Source organism: Salarias fasciatus, chromosome 14, assembly GCF_902148845.1.
Source record: "Salarias fasciatus chromosome 14, fSalaFa1.1, whole genome shotgun sequence".
Lineage (NCBI taxonomy): Eukaryota > Metazoa > Chordata > Actinopteri > Blenniiformes > Blenniidae > Salarias > Salarias fasciatus.
Window position 1 is genome coordinate 28,984,664 of NC_043758.1, and position 21,259 is coordinate 29,005,922.

General features: G+C 41.9%; 1 protein-coding gene across 3 annotated transcripts in view; it reads left to right on the top strand.

Annotated features, from left to right (window-relative positions):
* Window positions 1-555: 555 nt before the first annotated feature.
* LOC115401135 (cell adhesion molecule 2-like) overlaps window positions 556-21,259 on the top strand; it is a 186,252-nt gene continuing 165,548 nt past the window's right edge. For all 3 annotated transcript variants that reach the window (XM_030109323.1, XM_030109324.1, XM_030109325.1), the window contains exon 1: window positions 556-1,107. In XM_030109323.1, the coding sequence (XP_029965183.1) occupies window positions 1,047-1,107 (61 nt within the window). In that variant the 5' untranslated portion in view covers window positions 556-1,046. The remainder of the gene's footprint in view (window positions 1,108-21,259) is intronic.

Genomic DNA, 21,259 nt, shown 5'->3' on the forward strand with positions numbered 1-21,259 from the left:
AACGTGGATAATGGCTCTCTCTGGTTTCATCACAAAAACAAACAACAGCCCCTACTAGTGGCCCTACAAGAAAACTACATTGCTTCCAGTGTTTCTGCTATTTCTCATTTTTTAAATGTCCTGTAAATTCAAACTCTTCTGACATGAAAATGTAAAAACAAAGTGTTTTCATTGGAAATGTCACCTTGTAAATGTGGCTGTTTGTTAGTTAACCCCATCAGTCCTGAGAGGAGCACATGGCACCCACAAAAACACCATCATCTTCATTCAATTCACAAAAAATGTGCATTTTATTGAAAATGATTCATTGTTTTAACCTTAAATGATGAGTCCCAAGCTCTCTGGTAGAGACAGCAGCTCTGCAACGCTTTTAATTCCCGATCCCTGCATGAATTTACAACCCGTTTTTCAAACATTAAGCATGCCAGTTGCCCATTCCTGACTCCTGGGGATCCCACCATGCTTCTTGAATCTTCACCACAGAGACTCATTGTTCACCTCCTCCTGATCACCAGGATTACCGATGTCCCCCTCTCTCCAGATGGGTGCGAGAAAGTGATCGCATTTGTTTTGACAGTTTCTGAGGGGATCGGGACTATTTCTAGGTGCTCTCCATTGGTGAAGCGTCTTCATTAGTCAAGAAGCGTGGGCGGGACTCTTGCTCTCTGCAGCGAGTCAAAGAGAAAGGCAATAAAGGGAGGCAGGAGCTGCACTTTGCCGACGAGCATCTCTGCCGTCCTGCTTCACTATACGGTGACCACTGTCCCCCACCCCCTCCCACAAAAAAGAAAAAAAAAAAAAGAAAGAAAGAGAAGAAAAAAAAGGAAAAGATCCGGGACTTCTCTGGAAAGGACAGAGTTCATCAATGTAACTCCGGTCAGTGCGAAACTGCGCCGTTCACCTGGATAAGTCCATCTTTGACAAGAGGAGAGATAAAGAGAGAGAGAGAGAGAGAGAGAGGAGGAGGAGAGAGAGAGAGAGAGGAAGACAAGAGTCCAACGCGAGTGGAGTGTTGACGTGAATCTGTGAAGGGAAAAGAGAAGAATATGATTTTCAAGCAGCACTTGATCTTCATCCTTTACAGCCTCTGCGCGAGCGTCTTTAAAGGTGAGCGCTGCGTGTTGTTGCTGTATAGACGGGCGTGGTGTGCGGGGAAGGTGGTGGCTGCGTAAAGTCCATACATCATGCGTGATCCCGCAAGTCTTCAATGCACAGGAGAGGTGGCGTGGCTGGCTTGCTGTGTTATCCCCCCCCCCCCCCCCCCCCCCCCCCCTCTCCTCCTGTATAATGTTGCGTGCTTGCAGTTTTGTGGCTGCAGGACGTGTGTCGGCGCGTGCCGCTGTCACAGCCGAGTGTGCAGGAATGCCTGGAAGTTGAATGGTGTTGCGGCTGCGATGTGAGGAGCAGAATGCGGCTGCACAAGTTTTTTTTTTTTTTTAATTATTATTTAATTTCTAATTTTTGCATCGCTGATAACTTGAATATTCCCCCTTTGAGATGAAGTGGCAGACGAGACATAACGCTGCGGATGAGTCGATTGCGCCCCCCCCCCCCCCCTTCCCTTCTCACCCCTCGTTACCCCCCACCACCCCGAGGCATCCTGGAGCTGACACCTAAAGGTTACAGCAGCCGTGCCGCCGCTGGTGCGTCTTTCTCCGCTCCGGTGTCATTGAGTGGATCATTTAGAAGTCACGCGGTCGGATTTCTTTCTTCGGGGAGTTTTAAGAACCACTTTGCATCCGTGACTTTGCATATAGGCGACAATCTCTCACATAGCAATGGCTGCGTCTCAGTTGAGCTTTTTTTGTCTTGCGTGCGCGCGGTGTTAAGTGTGTGCGTCCTTCACCGGAATGGATCTGGCACCGACTTTTGCCACCCTAAAAGCATGCAAACTTATAGCTTTCCTTCCGGACACGGGTGAGTTCGCGTGCGCGGTGTCTGCATGCGGCTCGGCATCACTGTCCCCTGGTGACAAGTGTCCAACTCCCCGCGGACCGTCCCGCTCTTGGACCTGCTGGCGCAGCCACCGCCCTGTAGGCGACCAGCACGCAGAACGCGTCCCGGGGGGGGGGGGGGGGGGGGGTCATGACAAACAATAACCTAATTACTATTACATTGTATTGCCCTTCATGTAGATATGTCACCCACCCCACCCATCCCAAAAACTCTTAACTTCGTGTCTCATGGAAGATGCTTCAGCAAATCTTTTTTTTTTTTTTAAGTATTTGCTATTTTAAAATGACACTGCATTTTAATTTATTCTAAATAAATCACATTTTTTTATACAGAATATTAGTTTTTTTAATACATGTGAACCACATCAAGATAAAAAAGGTGTTTCTTATAGGAAACTTATGGAAAGACTAATTTTCCAGATATAGAAATATTATTGAATGAAACAAGCAGGGTTTATATTGTCATTGTATTTCACTGTATGATCCAGGAACCACATCCTCACTTCAGATGTTTGCCACCATCACATCTTCCGAGGATAGTCGTCTTTCATGGATCCTGCCACGTTGCACCAATTATGGTCCATAATGTATAAATCGAACATGAGCTGGGGAATTTATCGAGACGACACTCATTCATATCGCAGTTTACGTTAAGCTTTTGTCTTCGGCACTGGCAGCATGCACACTATGATAACTTCAGCCACACTCGAGTGTGTGCACGCCCTCTATTTGAATGCATTTGGCAACCAAAGCCGCTCATGCAAATGGTGTAATCTAAGCAGTTTCTCAGCTTTACAGAAGATTGTCACCTCCAAGTCACATGTGGAGAGATGTGGAGCTGCAATGTTGCACCGATGTGCAAACTACTCACAGGATCTGTATAGACTCAAAGGATTTGGAATCACCATATAGATTCCGCAACATCTGAGTTATATTGAGAGAGGTCTGAACTGAGGCTCCTGGCTTCAGCAGAGATATGCAGATTAGTCTGTAATTCAGGTCATATTGCTCCAAACATTTAGCCAACAGAAGGAAATCAAAAACTGTGACTGGTCGTATTCTCCCTCGTCCTCCTCCCTCACTGATCATGTCTCATTTCTTCTTCTTCTTCTTCTTCTTCTTCTGCTTGCAGTAATTCCAGTAAAAATCCATGCTGAGCAGTATTTCTGAGCTTCAACTTCCACCTGTTCAGTGATAATCACTGTTGTTTGAGAATGAGGACAAGTGACATTGTCAACAATGAATACAAACATGGAAGATGCTGCAGCGTCACATAGTAACGTATAAACAGGGAACATTCAGATCACTGTGAGACTCAGGGCATATTTTCCACAGCTGGATTTATTTTGAAATGTAACATTTCATTTACATCAGTTTCTTCTGATGAGAAGAGAAAAGATTGATTAGAGTGTTTAATCATGTAGAAATACTTTTGTAAATTGTTGAATCCAGTACTTGACTCTGTGCCACCATTGTGTTAATTAGAGAAACATGTATGGAATACGAAGCCGTGTCCCTCTCTCCCTCCCGTGGCTCTCTTTGTGAGCATGTCTGCCTGATAGATATGTGTTTGTAATGCCATACTGTGAAAACTAAAACAGGCATGTGGTTACATGGATAGGCGGTCAGGTTGAATGCTAATTAATCCGCTGAAAATCCTGAGGTATGCACACTTCAGTTGGATCAGATTGGTCCTGGTTAAAAAGGGTGGTCTCCCAGTGTTTTTGAGCCCATCAGATAACACAAGTCAGATTTTTTCAAACTATTACGATTTTGTGTGCAGTTTCCCATGTGAAGCTTCAGGCATGGAAAATAAGTAAATCATGTAATACAGGCATCTGTTCTTGATGAGGCTCCGAACAAGGACAATTATTGGAGTTTCTGTTATGAAAGAAAAGCAGCAAGCATGATTAGGCCAATGACGCATCAATTCTGAATTCTGATTACTCAATAAGAGAGACTGGGCAAAAATGACCACGTAAACACACTGTGCAGATTCAAGCTCTGTTTACATTTTTCAACTGAAAACACGTCATTTTTGCATTTTCGTTTCAGAAAAGTTTCACATTTACGCAGTGACATTTTGAAAACGATGTCCGTTTACACAGAAATGAATGAAACTTGCAACAATGTAGTTTTCACGTAGTCCACTAGTGGGTGCTGTTGGTTGTAATGAAGCCACACTCGTATGCTCAGAGTACAATATTAACATTATCAGTGGTGAGTGCAAGAGCATTCATATATCAGTGTTTTCGGAAAGTTGCCTTTTCCCCATTTCCAGGGAGAAAGGTCACGTTTTCAGTGGCTTTGAGCTCCATGACCGTGACAACAGGCACCCAAAGCACAGAGAAAGCTTTGCGTTTTAGAAACCAATCACAGCTGACCAGGTTATTACACCTTCAACAGATCGCTCGTCTTTCACAAGGCAAACACAGAGTGACAGATGACCACACACACTCATATAAGAAAATTTAGAGTCACCACTAACTTCACAGGCATGTCTTTGGACTGTGGGGTGAAACTGGAAGACCTGGAGAAAACCCACACACATGCAGGGATAACTTGCAAATCTCAGCCCCCCTCAGCCTTCTCATGATCATCTAGTAATGTCTGAGCTGCGTCGTGACTCAACAGGATTATGAATTTGACTGTATTTTCACTGACAAAGATTAATGAAATAGTCCATTTTGTCCAGCTTTACAATCCTCATCATATTTTATTATATATGAATGGCATCAATTGGTGTGTGTGCGTTCAGGCTTTTGAACATATCACAAAACGACGGCCTTCAACAATAACACACATTTGTTTTCAAAAGTCACATTTTTTAGCAAGTGCTTAAAACATTTTTAAAGCTAACAATGATTAAGGGTTATTAACGCTTTACAGTGAAGATCCAAATGACAGCACACGTTTTCAGTGGCAGAGCATGTCATCATATTCATGAGAAACCTGCGGGTTTATCCTCCAGAGGCTCCGCTCGTATAATTTCCAGAAAAAAAAAAAAAAAAAAAAAAAAAAAAATCAGCTCTCAATCAGCTCCTATTTCAGTCTCCCGTTCTGTCGGGAACATCACCTCTTGCCACATGTCAAATATTTTTAGTGCAAGTGTCAGACCGTTCAGCGTTCAAGCGAACGCTCAGCCCAGCCTCGGTTTAGCTCCGATGCTGCACAGCGTAAATGGGTAAAATCTTGTGGGACCGACTTGCAATTTTCTCCTTAAATTACCAAGTATTTATCTATTTCGGATCAATGTTTGCCGTCTTTGAAATTCTTGCAGTGCTTTTACTTCAGCGAGTTTTCGGCTGCTCACATTTGCTTGGTGTCGGATGGAGATCCCATCGTGTGAATCTTAAAGATGTGATTGTGTTGACAGATCTGACCACGTTCAACCACTACCACGGCATTTTTCATATTTTAGAAAAAAGACATGCTTCTTTTTTCTGATAACTTTTCCATCGTGAGTTAATGTCAGTACGCTATAAATGCGATGCATAGAGCTTGCTTTTTCAAATGATTTCTCTCATTGTCACCTGGTGTTGCACCTGCAATCAACCGCCATTGTGAAAAACTTCCATTGATGGTGCGTTCAAGGATGCTCTGTTATTTGCAGCCTGACAATTGACCTCCAAAAGCCTTGCATTCACCAGCTATGCTGTAAGGCAATTGACATATCAATAAAAGTAAACATTGGCATTGGGTTAAAAGTACGTGAAAGTGAATTTGATTGCATCCTGTTTAAAGGTTGTTAGTGGCAGACCTTGAACGCCCCGGAATAGAGTTTTCCAGACAGCCCTTGCTTACAGAGTACTACAACATAATAAATAATAAGTAGAAAGATCGGATCAGGTGAAAAGTCATGTGAAGGTATAACTTTAAAAAGAGGACAATGAAATAAGTAATTTCTTTTTCAAATGAAGCGTGGTCAGAGAGCTTCAAGGGGGGCACAGCAGCAGTGATGGCAGTCGCAAACGACTTTATTAAATCAGTTAATCAAAGTTTATGTGTAGCACTTTGCAATAATCTAAAGCGCTTTACATCAATAAAGCAAATGTAGCATACAAAAAAACTGAACAAGAGATATAAAATAGGATATAATACTGCAACTGTACAATAGAAACACATGTAGATACAAAGGGAATTTCACAAATCTCTTACTGGTTTTTTAAAAATAAATACTACTTACTAGTAGAACAGTCATTCCTTTAATTGCCTATGCTTCCCAGCAAACATAGATATCTTATAATGGGAAATAATTTTATCCTGCCACTCCTATACTTTGCTCACATGACTGCGTTTCCAAGTAAAAATGGAAAACGTAATTTTTTCAGTGTCCGTTTACATGACAACTGTGCTCGGCACCACTGAAAATGCAGCTTTGTGAAAACAGTTCAAAACGGTGGAACGTTTTATTAATACTCTGATTTCTTCTCCGTGGAAAGAACACAACTTTTCAAAAACACTCCAACTCTATGTAAATGGTTGAAAACACAAACACGGCCGTGGTCGATCAAACCTCTGCACCAGCAGATGGACGGTAACAGCAGTGATGGCTTCCAGAGTGTCATGGCTCCCAGTTCAGATTCCCCTGGGAATTTTATGGTTGAGAATCCTCATATTAGCAATCCAACTTGGTCGCATGACGTCTCCATGGAAACTCCGTGGTTTTAAGCAATGGTGTGTAAACAGAAACTTTTTCTGAAACGCAAACACTAAAACAATAATAATAGTGCATTGGTTTTATATAGCGCTTCTCAGGACACTCAAAGATGCTTTACATTGCATTATTCATTCACACCATACTGGGTGATGGTAAGCTACTACTGTAGCCACAGCTGCCCTGGGGCAGCGAGGCTGCCAATCTGCACCATCGGCCCCTCCGACCACCACCAACCTTTCACTCTCACAACTTTCATACTAGGCAAGGTGGGTGAAGTGTCTTGCCCAAGGACACAACGACAGTTTTACGCCTGCGGGAGCAGGGATCGAACCACCAACCTTCTGGTTATAAGACGACCTGCTCTACCAACTGAGCTACTGTCGCCAGTTGAATATGGTGCATTTTCACTTGAAATGTTGTGTAAACAGGGCCTTAAAACCCCTGCATTCGTTTGTAATTGAGTAGCACAATAGCGTCTCCAAATTGGCAGTAGGTTAGAATTTGAATGTGTGTGTGTTTCTCTCTCTCTCTTTGTCTCTACACTGACTTTCAGCCACTGTCAGCCGGGATCGACCTCACACAACCCTCAGTTGGATAAAGTGGTATATATGGATTGTTAGTCATGTCTTCCTTACATAATTCAGAATGGACAAACCAGACATTGAATCTCCTCAGATCTTCTCGCTACCATAGGTTCAGAAACAGGAGATTTGTTTTGGGTTTGGAGTGTATTTTGAATCGATGCTGTAGGCTTTCAGCTCCCAAAAGATGTGCAAATGAGCCTAAACCCTGCTCCACGGCACAGCAGTCCTCTCCCACATGCTACAGCGATGTGGACCACAGATATTTAGTTTGCTAGCACCCTCTTGTCTGCTAGACCTTCTTCCCCTTGGTGATTTCAGAGGGAATCAATGATGATCAGCATTGATTGGCTCCAACTCTGATGTGAAATGTTCATTCAAAATGTCTGCTGCAGTTGTTTGAGGAAGAGCAGAAAGTATCCAGTCAACAATAAAGTAAGTGTACTGAAAAAACAAGCTTCGCCGCCCACTGGCATTTTGGTGGTTTAATTGTGGAACAACACACGCAGCTTTAGATACAAACAACGGGGGCACTTGTGAAGAGCTCCTGGTGGACTCGGGGTTGAAGCATAAACCTGCATGGTTGCTCAAAAGAGCATCGGAGAGGTCATTCACTGCAGTCTGCAGCCTCACTGTGAGGTCCCACTAAACCTTACACACTGAAATTAACAGAGACGGCTAAGAAAGAGGGAACTCCCTCTCAAATACACCTTATGGCATATTTTTGAAGAATGTTTTGGAGTATCTGTCTGCGAGTTGTGGTTAATAACTATGTGGGGAAACAGCTGCTGTTGCTGGTGTGAGCCAGTCTGGATGATTCGCCTCATAAATATTAAAAAAAAAATGTTTATATTTGAATGTCAAATGCAAATTATTGTGCTAAAAGTTGAATTATAATGCCAAAAGTCCGAACTGAAATATGCTGCTAATGCAGCTGGTTGTCTCTTAATGTGACAAGCAAAGTCAACTCAGCTAATTCCTTAACTTCATTCTTCTTTTTTTTTCCCAATCTCATGCTGTATATGATCACAGTTAACACCAATTCCACTTTTACAAAAGATGTGTGTTTTTACTATGAGTCTATGAGTCGCCAGTGCACTATCAGCCCCGAAACTAGCATCAGTATCGGTGCCTCCCTGATGAATTCCTTAATCAAGAGTTTGTAAATGTATTCACGTCAGTGTTTAATAATAGCAAACCATGTACCAGAGAGACAAACCAGCCCAGAGTTTGATCATCCTGTTCAAGAGGCCTTCTCTGGCAGTGGCCACTTCAAGGTCTACTTTAAACATTTATGAGCCAAAAGTTTAAAGCTTAAAAACCAAAGCGTGCCGCAGCAGGTGAGTCTGCACGGCCCCCCCGATTTGTTATTACAACGGTGAGAAATTTTTAATCTGCACTGGGAACAGAATCACATGCAAAATACACAGAGGTGACCAATTAAATTTGAATAATAGCAATGGTAGTTGCAAATATTTTGCAGTGTTAACAAGCGTGTCTTTCGAAGCAGAGCAGAGCAGAGCCAGTCCGAGACTTAACCTCGCAGTGCATTCCTCTGAAATCTACAGCCATTCAATTTGGAGATGTTGATATCGCGCTCACTTGACAGACAAACAAACAAACGGGACCGGAAAAACATAACCTCCTCGGCTGAGGTAATAAGGTGCAGCATCTCGCGTGTGATCACGGTCGGCCTAATCGACAGTTAAATTGCAGTGCGCCGCGTCGCACACTGCAGTGATTCTGTAGACAAGACTTCAGCCTCAGCAGCTCCGGCTCCATAACGCTGAGAGTCATTTCATGCAGACTCATCCTTCTCGGAACAAGCACACTATTAGTATTTAGCTTGAATGCATAGCTGCACCCCCCCTCAGCTGCAGCCGACGGAGCGCTGCACAGACGACAACAGAGGATATTGAGAGATACTGTAAATCCTTTCTGAGGTGCTGTTACGACGGCCCTTTGTGAGAGGCTGGCATCTCTTTCCACCCTCACAACATATTTCACTAAAGGCGGCTAATGAAGACACCAGGCAGACTTGTCACAGATAGTTATCAGGTACGATGGCAAGCGGGCTACATAGTAATGCTAATTAGCCATGTGCAGCGGCTATACTTAGTCTCGGAGCGGACCTGCGGGCTGCCGGTGTCACAGATGTAGGTTTCTATGATCTGCATTTTCCTTTGTCGGCCAGAGCTTCTCTGGTTCGGTCTGACATTCCCTTCTCTCAAGTGTTTCATCACTTTCCTTCTCGCGGAGCCCAAAAAGCTCCCGTACCACCAAGGGAACTTTTCTTTTGTTTGAGCGTGGAGCCTTTCATCATTTCTTATCTCGTCAGACATTTTGGCAAGTACAGCCTGCAGGTGACATTTGAGCGTCGGTGTGTGTTTGACCGTAATGTGTGGGGGCAGTAATGAGGGCAAAGCGGAGAATAATTGAAAGTGGCTCACTTTTTTTCTTTTTCTTTTTTTTTAATACATGCATTTAATCTAGTATCAAAACCACAGACATCAAAACTATAGAAGAGAGAGGACAAGGAGATCGGAGGCTCCAAATGAATAATTCCTTAAAAATGTAAATGAAAAATTTCATCTCTGATTAGAGGGGGGATTGAGGCTAGTCATTAAAAATGTAAAACTGTCTTGTAGTGTTTGATTTTTCTTTTAAATATTGGTGTAAGAGCAGAGCCATTAATTTCAGAGAGTTACAGACCCAGTTGTGAATTTGAAATTGTCCTTGTTATTATAATTTGCTAACGGTAGAACAGGATGTCACTTTATTTTCAGCTCAGTAATGACCAGAAAAATGAAAATAATAGAAAAATAAAATAGCTTTGCTGCCATGATGCATCATATTCCAGGTGTTGCTAAATATAAAGCCTTTCCAGCACACGTTAAGTAGAAGACGAATATCTAAATGCAGAGGTATTTAAATTGAAGATGATTTCCCATGTTTTATCATTTCAACTAGCAATTTAATATGTTGCAGAAAAAAACCTGTGCTGCTGTGCATTGTATTCTGCAATCTGAATGGCAATACAGTCTCGTCTAAGTTATAATTTTTTAGTTAGTACCAAGGATGTGTCTGTTTTCTTAATATAAGTGGAGATATTGCAGAATTTGTTATGTATTTTTGGCTCTAAAGACGGAGTCACTTAGGAAGTGAAAATGTAATGTATGTAATGTATTATTACAGTAATGCATTCAACTAGGCCTGCATTGTTATGCAAGCTTTAGCTTCTGTTTAAATCTCTTTTAATGTTCTAAAACAGGGGTGTCAAAGCTATGGCCCATGGGCCAGAATCGGCCCACCAGAGTCCAATCCTGCCCACAAAATGAAGTTTGTCAGCTGTGAGAAATGACAACATTAACTGCAACATACTTCCTGACCACCAGGGGTGCACTTTAGTCTGTATTGTGTGGTGAGTCAGTTCAGGTGATCAGGATCAAACAGATGTAGAAATGTGAACATTCAAGGTAATTTGGAGAATCTGACAAGTCCTAACATAAACTAACCTACTGATATATTATGACTTAGCTTTTCCCACTTGAGACTAAATGGCACTGTGTGTGGCCCCTGAAGTACAATGAGTGTAAAACATGCTTGGTGAACTTTCCCATCAGTATGCCTGAAGCAGTGTTGCACCCACTCATACTTGAATCTCTCTTAACAGAACTGTAACATGTTCCTCATGAGTGAAAACATAACCGAACACACGTGAGCATTTCAGAAAATTAGGAAGAAACCGAGCATCCGGCTGCATCCTTTGGCTTCTGGAAGAAGTGAGGACTGTGTTATTCACGGCACGCGTATGCATTTTAATGCATAAATTACATACTTTTCAAATCTTCTCATTTGCTCTTGTTTGCAAGGAAATTCCTGCAAACATGCCAAATAAATGAAGCTTTATCTCTTTAATCAGTCTGCTGTAATTCACTGACTTTCACTATAACAGAACTGTCGCATGTTCCTGATGCGTGGAAATGAAACTGAACACATATGAGAATTTGGGAAAATGAGGATTAAATCAAGCATTCATGCATTTCCTTTCTGCCTCGCAGTACTCTGTAAAGTTGTTTGGGATGCAGACCTGCAGAAGTCAGTGAGGAGTCGTCATTTCTACCATGAGGATGCTTGAATTCAGTGGGAGCCTGCAGCGCTCTGACAGTGGACATCGATATGAACGACCCCGCGCTGGATTTGTCATTTTGAGCGTGGCATAAGACGATAGTTGGTGCACCGCGTCTCATTTCTTTTCTTTTTTTTGTAAAAAAATTGAGTTCTGTTTCAGCTTGGATCTCAGCATATTGGAAAAATCTCTTGAGATGAATACATATTGGACCCGAGCAAAAAGTGGAACCCCAAAAAGACGTGGAGGGTGGCAGCGGGGGTGGAGGTGGGGGTGTGGGGGTGTGGGGGGGGGGGGGGGGGGGGGTCTGTGAGACTTACGCAAGGGTGCGTCTCCTGCGGGTCGGAATAATCAGCCAGCAGGAATAAGCCGGCTGAGCCGAAGGCGAGGTATACGGCAGAGGGACGGCGTTTTACATCGGAGGGGACCCCCATTCCCCGTCGTCGAGGGTTAGCTTATCCCCGCAGAAATGTGTCCCAGCTGCCAAGCGCCGCGCCGCATACCACTACAAATGATAATCCAGTAAAAAGGGGGACAGATGTGCTCCGAACAGCCGACGCCGGCCGGCCCGCCTGCTTCCTGTTGACAGATATACATCTGTAGGGATAAGCTTCACGCCACAGGCAAATGTGCTCAGACAAGTGGGGAAGGGGCTTTCAGATTAGCCGCCGGCTGCCTTAACTAGACGCCGCGCGCTGTCACTCTCCCTTCGCCATGCTCTTTGTCATGGCACTTTCACACGCCGTGCCCCCTCTGAGTGGGTATGAGCTCGGCAATGAAGTTGATAGTCAGCGAGGGCAATTACACCATTAAAGATTATTTTGACCCGTATTTGAACTAAAAAGGTTAAGAGATTTTTCCACCCGCCCGGAAGCCTGTCGCCAGATACTTCTGATAAGTTTAATGCCGCGATTGGTCACAGCGGAAAGTGGTTAAAGCAGTGAGTCTGAGCTCCTGAGGAGGCACCTCTGCTTCTTAAAGGGCTTTTCAATAGAAGTCAGTATTCATAGACTCTCATGATCTCAGACAGCCCGGGCAACGTGAACCAACCGCAACTTCAGACTTCCACTTCGAGAATTAGATGGATATTTTCCCAGCAATTTATAAGAGAATTTGAAGACTGTCCATTATTTCAGCAAAAACTCACATTGATTCATAACCGCTTTCATTTGGAGACCCCCAAATGCCCCCAGGACAGTCCGTGGTCCCCTCATGTGATCTGTGCTCACCCCACTGCCACAAAAATACAAAAACAGCAGACAGACTCTCGGGCCTTCTCCACGTTCTACAAAGTGTCTTTTTACGGTTTTCTTCAACATGGGAAAATCCAATTTTGAAAACCTCAGAGCAGGTAAAACCCCCCACTGTGATTTCAAAGCGCCCCCCGCCGAAGGGGGTCCTTGACCCCAGGCTGGGAACCGCTGGATTAGTTTACTGGTGGCAGATCTTTTCAGTGCTGCTCACAGAGTCCATTGCATAAGAGAGGTAATGAAAGCCGATCAAGAAAATGTGGCGGCCATAACAGCAGAGACGTTCATTCATTCAAGTGTCAATGCTTATGCCAGTGTGTTCTGTCTGCTACTCTTTAGACTTTAGAGCTTTAGAGCAGGAAATGATTATTTTTTTTGAAGCAACGCATATTAGAATAAAACATTTAATGTATCAAAAAGTTTTTCTTAAGACTCCATTATAAGTCACAGTTTTAAAAAGACTGTCCTATACCCTGCAGGTCTTGCTTTTTTCCAGCATATCATTTACACCCACTGAATATTGAGGGATTAACTCTTTTTGTCCCCCAAAGCTAATATGTGTTTGAATCCTAATGTTGCAACATTTTTTTTTTTTTTATTTTCACAATTTCTGCACTGCAAATGTATTTCATCATTAAACAGTTGAAGGTTGTCGGCTTGCAGCGAAACTCCACCGTTCCTCCTCTGCTTGTTTTGCTTCGTTTTCAGGTTCCATAACCCTTTTTTTTTTCATGACAAACCACATATTTCATTTGGTGGGAAAAAAGACAGAAAGAATTTTTGTCATCTTCAAAAAAATCTGGGAAAAAAAAGAGAAAAAAAACAGACGTGTCTTGAATAAATTCTGTGAAGAGTAGAATCAGAGGAATCCTCGCTGAATTTTTAATGAGTGAAACTCTGCTGCGCTGTTGAGAAGGTGGTGCGAGTGTGTTCTGACAGTAGTTTATGTATTCCCTACATTTCAGAATTGTGCCTGAAATAAAGCCTATACTTCATTTTATGCCCGTTTGCAGTGTTGACCTTTAGCGATCTCTCTTGGCCCTCATCTCTGTTGAAGTGGGCTCCGTGCCCGACTACGGATGAGCCTGTGAATCTCATTTACCCTGTGTGATGATCTTCCTTTTCTCTCCCTTTTTTTTTTTTTTTTTTTTAATGCAGTCTCTATGAACAAAGTTAATATTTTCGGGGCGTGTTTGGAAACGACCGCCACTCATCACACCGGCGTGTGATCTGTATCGCTAATATTTTCCGTGACCTTTGTTTGTTGTTGTTTTTATTTGATTCTTTTGCACAAAGTACAAGATGTATTTGCAAAAAAAAAAAAAAAAAAAAAAAAAAAAAAGTTGTCGCCCGCCTTGCTGACAAACCTTGAAAAAAAAAGGAGGGATCTAATGAAGCTGAGATATGTGCTGGATGCAGAGTGTCAACAAAGGAACGCGGCGAGCGTGGCTGCAATAATAAATGTGCCTTTCTGCTTCTGCTGGGGATGTTTGGGAGGCTTCCAAGAAGAGTGATTGACTGTCCGAGGTATCACACTGCAACCGAACACCTGGCAACCTGACCAGAAGTGACCGAGCTTGTTGGGAGTTCTGTCAGGGTCATTTTCACAAACAATGCGGACAATCAGCCGGGGAGGCTTTGTTTTGTGGCTGTGTGCATTTCGCTCAGATATAGCAACTGACACCTGTGTTTATTTCCGAGAAGCTTTTCTTCTCCGTGGTGTTGTTTGCATAAATTTTCAATATTAGAGAGCGGAAATCCAGGGGTGGATCCAGAGAATTTATTTTTGGGAGGGCTTCACATGAAATGAAAGTCGTTCTGCTTTTTGTACAATTGGTGTTGGCGATGAGTCACTTCAGCGGCTTCGCCTGGCGCGTTCAGAGTTTTGGTCCAGATCAGAACCTGCTGGTGCAACGTCCAGGTCCAGTTTATACAACAGTTTTCAAATGAAAACGCATAATTTCAACTTTAATGTTTATGCAGCAGCCTTTTGAGAACGATATGGAAATGGCAGATATGCTGCAAACAGTGTAATTAGCATGCCAGGCCACCAGTTGGTGCCATTGGCTGTTTTTTGTAATGAAACCACACACTCATATTAATAAACATTAACAATGGCGAGTACACAGATATTTGCATGCGCAGATAACCAAGCTGGATTTCTGTTGTCTGTGGTAGAATTTCTCAGGTGGAGCGCGAGATCATAATTCCACTTAAATATACTGTGTTTATAAACCAGATAGCGATGGGTGGTCTAAGTAGCGGCCATCTAACGGTGCTGGTTGGTTTGACTTGATGTCATTCATTTATATTGTTAATCACTGATGGGAGGAATCCCAAAAACCCACCTGTTCAGTTCGATTTTTTTGGAACATTTTTCCTGGATTGTCAGTTCATTATCATTTATTATGAGAGTTTATTTTGAATTTTTCTCTGTTTCTGACGACCAGGGGTGGAGGTGGGGGTGGGGGTGTCCGAGCGCCCTCTCTTGGCCAGCAGCCACTCTGGGTGACTCAACTATAAAACTACCAAGTCCCAGGAGAATCTGGGCCGGGAGTCATGCCATCGTTGTTATTGTCCATCTACTCACGCAGTGCAGAAGAGCGATCTGTCTCTGGCTACCAGAGGACGACAGCAGGGTACAGCCTGAGCCTGATCCTGGACTTTAATACCTCTGATTCGACACTTACTGTTCAAATTACATTCTGGGTTTTTTTGAGTTGTTTTTCCTTTTGGTAATAGAATGACAGGTGGAAACTGGAAGGAGGAACATCCTGACTCCCCGTTACCCATGGTAACCATGATGGAAAGTACCATCGAGAATTGATAGGTCTGATATTCGAATGTGGCGTTGTCTTGAATATTTCCATTGAAGATGTCAAGACTTGATCCTTTTAAACTCGTAATGCAATGTACATTTTCTTTCTTCCTCTTTTTTTTTCTTCATAACCTTGTTTATGTGCAGCAGTGAACTCCCTGAGGAATCCAACATCCGACGCAGGATCACTTTAATATGCAACTCTATATACATCATGTAAATCACCTGTGAGTAGGCAGATGTTTCCTACATACATAAATATAAAAGTATGTACAGAGCTGGAGATATATTAAAGTCTAAAATGCCCCCAGCCCCCCTCTTGACCCCCGGGTGGGATAAAGCCGCATTGGAGATGGATGAAACTCTGATGTGCAATTCTCGGCCCTTTCATTGTGATGTCTTAATTAGCTCATTGATCAGAAGAATTGATTATCTTCAAAGTGGACACGCAAGGACAGATTATTTTCCAATTTTGATGATCTGATAATAATAATCTCTGATTTGTTTCAATGCTTGATGTGCTCAAGGTTTAAAAATAATGAGGAGCAAAAACACGGTTTCTCAGAACTCCAGACGAGTGTTTGGTTTCCTTATTTCCTGTGATAAACAGTTCAAACTCAAAGATAATGATGTAAAAACAGAGAAAACAATCGAATCAAAAGCAGCAGCGAGTGATTGTTTTATTTATTTGTTTATTTATTTTTGCAAATAGCTGATTCAAATAATCATCCAAATAGCCGCAGGTTAATTTTTTTTTTCGTCAATCGCCTAATTAGTTTACTCACTAATCTCTTTATCCCCTGTTGTAGCTGTGAGGATTTTGCTTTCACACATCTTAAGACATGATATTTCTCTGGAATATGTATATCTTAAAAAGCAGAAAGGGAGTGTGAGGTGTAAAGATTTAACGTTTCAACACATTTTATCCACACAGGCCATCCATCAGCCTCACAGTCGATGGGATTTTGCATGAGTGAGTTGCTCATAAAGGCCCCTCAGTCAAGCCGTCTCAGCCTCAGATAAAGGACACTCTGTTGCTTCTTTGGAAATTTGATAGCAGCTCGAATAAGGGGGCGGATTTTCATAGACTTGCGTGCGGCGGAATTACAGCAAATGTAGGTATTTCCATCCAGAGTAATGTTTTTGTATTTTATGCTTTTTGTGGCGTGATATGGTTTGTTCACACACACACACACCAAAATTAAAGAGCGTGGAAAATAAACAGAAAACGCTGAAGAAGCAAAGCAGCTCGGAACCAGAATATTGACTTGCGAGACAGGTTTGTAAACATTTGTGGGGAGGAAAATGAAAAAGCCGTTCATACTGTGGCCCGTGCTGAATCCCTGGATGAGCCGAGGTCTGTTCCAGCTTCAGAGAGGAGACAGACAGGTGCGCCTGCTGCGTCTGTCTGCCGAACACTGACCGGCCATGATACTCATGACGCTGCCTTTTAAGCCTCCAAATCATTCAGGAGTCCTGAGGAGAAACATGCCACCGTAACCCCCGCACACGGCTAAAAACCAACAAAGAGGACTCTAATTAAAATGTCTTCATGTCAGGAAGGATTTCTTGACATTTCATTGTGTGTGTTCGCTTTTTTGCTTCTCCCTGGTGTTGTTGTTGTTGTTGTTGTTGTTGTTACTGCAAAATAAGTAAAACAGCTGTTTATATGCCTGAGAGCATCCTGAAGAAAGAAACCACACCAGTCCAACATGTTTATTTTCGTGCCGCAATTAATTGTGCCAGTTTTAACAGAGAAACTTGCAAGAAGTTCTGAGCAGATTAGCTCCATGTGAAGACAAAAAAATAACTGTTGCTTTGGTGATCAAGAAGTCTTTCAGTTCCATCCATCTGTCTTGGAAAGCGATTCAAGGTGCAGTTAGCTGGAGCCAGTCCAAGCTATCAGCGAAGGCAGGAGGTGCAAATTAGCTTCCAACATGTTTTTAGACTGGAGGAGGAAACCTGAAGGAAAACATGCAAACTCTATGCAGAAAGGCCTCGAGCCCAACCTTCATGAAAACCTCTGTTAAATAAGAGTACCAACAGAGAAAAAACAAAACAAAACACAGTTCTGTTCACGTATCTCACACACACAATATTGCCGTTGTCTAAATGAACCATGGGGTCAGTTTGAATCAAACAAGAAAGCAACCAGCCAACTAACCGACCCACCAAGCAACCAACCAATCAGCCAAACTTAGCATTAATCTAAAGAACTTCATACAAAGATTTATCATACAAACGTAACAAAACAAAACAGTTATGAGGGACCAAAAATACAAAACAAGACCATAAAATAAACATTGTAAAGATGCACTCAGTGAAGACTACAACTATTAAAACCCTTTTAAAAAAATGTCTAAATAAGATCAAATGTGCTAAGGACAAAAGTAACGTAAAACTAAAGTTAAGCTGTAAATCTAAAATAATACAAAATATGAAAAAACCATGAGTTAGGAGGAAAAATAGAACTTTTATCACCTCTGTTGGCTGAAGTGGTGTTGTTGGGTTTTTCTTTAGTGAAAGTTCCTGGAGATCACAGTGTTTTATTCAGCTCTGTATGAACAAAGTTGAAGTGAAGTGATTCTTTTTAAATAACTGAGACTGTATAAATTATAATAAATGACTAATCAGTAAAACTTGGATCAAATGAAAGCAAAGACATTTCAAGGTCGTTATGTAATGTATGGAATTAAACATTTATATATGCATTCGAAAACACACTGCCGTTCAGTTCAGAAGCGTGAACACCACTTGAGTGAAAACTGTCAAAATGTGAATTCACTGATGATGGTCAGATATGCACATTTGACCCAAAAAGTCAGAACACCGGCTGAGATATCAATTCACCTGTAAAAATCTATTTTCTTAAATTTGTTAATGAAATTTGGAATTTAAAAAAAAAAAAAAAAACAGCTTGTGAGAGTTTTATAATGATTTTGTTGCAAGACGATGCTTGAGTAAGACACCTTCCCCAAAACTCCTGAACACACACACACACACACACACAAATAAAAAGCACAAACCTAAGCTCATGCATGTTTATACCCTTTTATTGACTTCCTCTTTAAATGCTTCCCACAGGTCTCTAAAGCTGGAGTGTAGATACTGAATGTGGGCATATTTGCAAGTGAAGGTGGGGGATAAAAGCACTGAAACTCATGTCCTCATAAAGAGGGATCAGCAGTGTGAACGGGAGCTGCATACCGATGCAAGAGATGCCAGTGCTGAGAGCCAGAGAGCATGCTTTGCAGAAAGAAAAAAAAAAAAAAAGCCTTTAAGCTGCTAAGCTGAGAGCAAGAAGGGGAAAGGAAGAGAAAGTGTGAAGCAGGAAAGGCACACTAACGGTAAAAAGCGGAGAGAAGTGTCATTGTGTAAGATATATCTGCCATTTTCTTCACTTACTGTGGCTGAGAAATGTAAAAGGGGTTACCGCAGTCATGAAATGAAGGTTAAACCATTACATGTACCTTAATCGGGCGAATGGGTAATTCACAGATGAGCCTCTGATTTTTGGTGGAAATTCAGCATCAGTTCAAAGAACAGATTTAAAGACAGAACGTTTGGCTGAACGTCTGCTGTGAGGTACTGTCGTCTGCGTTAGCCCACCAGCACCTTCAGGAAACAAATACACAAAGCTAACAGTCTTCTAGCAGGAAAAATCTCAGCGTGGGGAGAAATGGAGCTTGTGGACATCTTACCGCCTTTTACCTACTTTGGAATCCGCAATTTGTTGTTTCGGTGGACCGGTATCGCTCTGATAGTCTGTCGCTTCCTGCTGCTTGTCGATTGGCTGTTAGCGGCTGTAGCTTGTAGCAGCAATCACACTAAAAGACGGCGCTAGTGAAATTTCTGACACTGTCTCAGGATTCAGGATGACCTCAGGTTTAAACCACCATCAGTTAGATTTGTCACGACGTCCCGTCTGTCCTCCGAGGAGGATGACATCGAACGCTGCATTGTTGCTTGAAGAGTGTAATGAGTGTTTTCAGTAAAAGTTGGAAATCAGTCCTTGATTACAGCTTTGAAAAGTACTTACTCCACAAGCTGCTGCCTATGTGAAGAGTTTGCTACGATATCTGAATATAGCTTATAGATAAGACACACCAGGCCCTGTTTCTGCGATAGTTGATTGCTGCTGACAGTGCTGCGTCACTATCAGTCACACGTTTCTTTCTAATGTTTCACAAAATGTTGATGTTTCAGAAAATACCGGAAAGATATGTCGCTTTAAAATTCCCAGAGTTGGCAGAAAGTTTTCAGTGAGAGTACCATAACTGCCGGAAAAGCTTTTTTAAAAGCAGAGACTATAATAATCACCACACTTAATGGAAGAGTAAATACTTAGAAACAGGGTGAGTAGCTAACAATGCCAAACAAAAGTCAATAGACTTCAGACAGTAGAAGCATCAGCAGAGGACAGCGTGAGGGGGCATCTGAGTCCGTTTACAGTGCCTGAACAGGTAAAGAGTCGTTCCTTTACATTCCCATCATCCACTGCAGCAGGATCAGGGTTTCATTGATCCTCTGATCCTGTGTGATTTAATATTGTCTTATTCCATGAGTGAATATCCAGCAACTTAAATTACCGTTTGTGATGTTGGACTACAAAGTGGACTCTGGCTGTACGTGCAGGGTAAAAATAACTTGGAAGCGGGGTGGGACGGCAGCAAATGTTTTACTAAATTAGCAATCATTGATCAGCGTGTCTTTAAAAAGAGAAGAAAGGCTAAATAGATTTCCAAAGACTCAGCTGCATTTGAGAATGATAATTATTCCTTAATATTACCTGAAAAGATGGAAATCTCTGGGGCGTAATCCTCTGTTAGGTTACTGATATACCGACGATGTGCATTGAATTAAAGAGTGAAGGGACGCCAATTAGTTCATTCTAATGTAGCAGTATAGCTCACTCAATTCAGTTAATTGTATATTCTCACTGAGAGTTCAGATATGTAAATGCTACCTGCTGATGTTTTGATCTGTGTGTGCACATGTAGATATTCTTTCTTTTTTTTTTCTTTCCATCACTAAGGGAGGGGGGCTCCCAGTATAATTGGTGATCAGGCAATTATATTAAGAGTCACAAGGTCTAATTTAAAAACAGATCATTGACCCTGTACTCTGAATGTATAAAATCCAAGCATACCTAGCTTTAGTAGGGTCATTAGCCTTTCATAACACTGCAAATTACATATTTTTTTTCCATTTTTGCATTTCTGCAATGATATGAACTGAGGATAACGACCAAATTACATAATAGGGTTCAACACCAAGTCATCAGGACATGTAAGGGGATTAAACTGTTGATCATGCTTTCACAACGTGGAGCTATAAAAGTGTACTCGTCCACAGAAATTAGCTTTTTTTCCCCCCTATTTATGCAGTGTTTACATGAAGAAACTGCATATATCGGCCCATATTGATCTCACTTTAATGGTGATGATATAGAAAATCATTAAAAAGCCGCCAGTGCGCCCGGTACGTTAAGATTAATTACCATCCAACCTAATCAGCTGGGATTACGTTCCACTGCTGGCATAAAATGCAAAAGCTGTTATTAAAAGTCTCTCGGTGGTTAATTATTTGTGGTTGTTCGTTGCAAACTAGCGCTCAAAGGGTATATTATTTCCACAATTAACCAATTAGGTTTTTATTAAAGAAAAATTAAAGTGATGTTAAAGTTCTTTTGAAACAATATTAAAACAAATTTTAGTCACATGAAGAAACGTATGCTATTGTTAATATTTGAATATTTTATCTTCAGGTTTGCAAGTAGTTAATGAATATACACTGATCAGCCACAACATTATAACCACTGACAGATAAAGTCAACCAATAAGACGAGGTGCTTGGTTAAATTTGT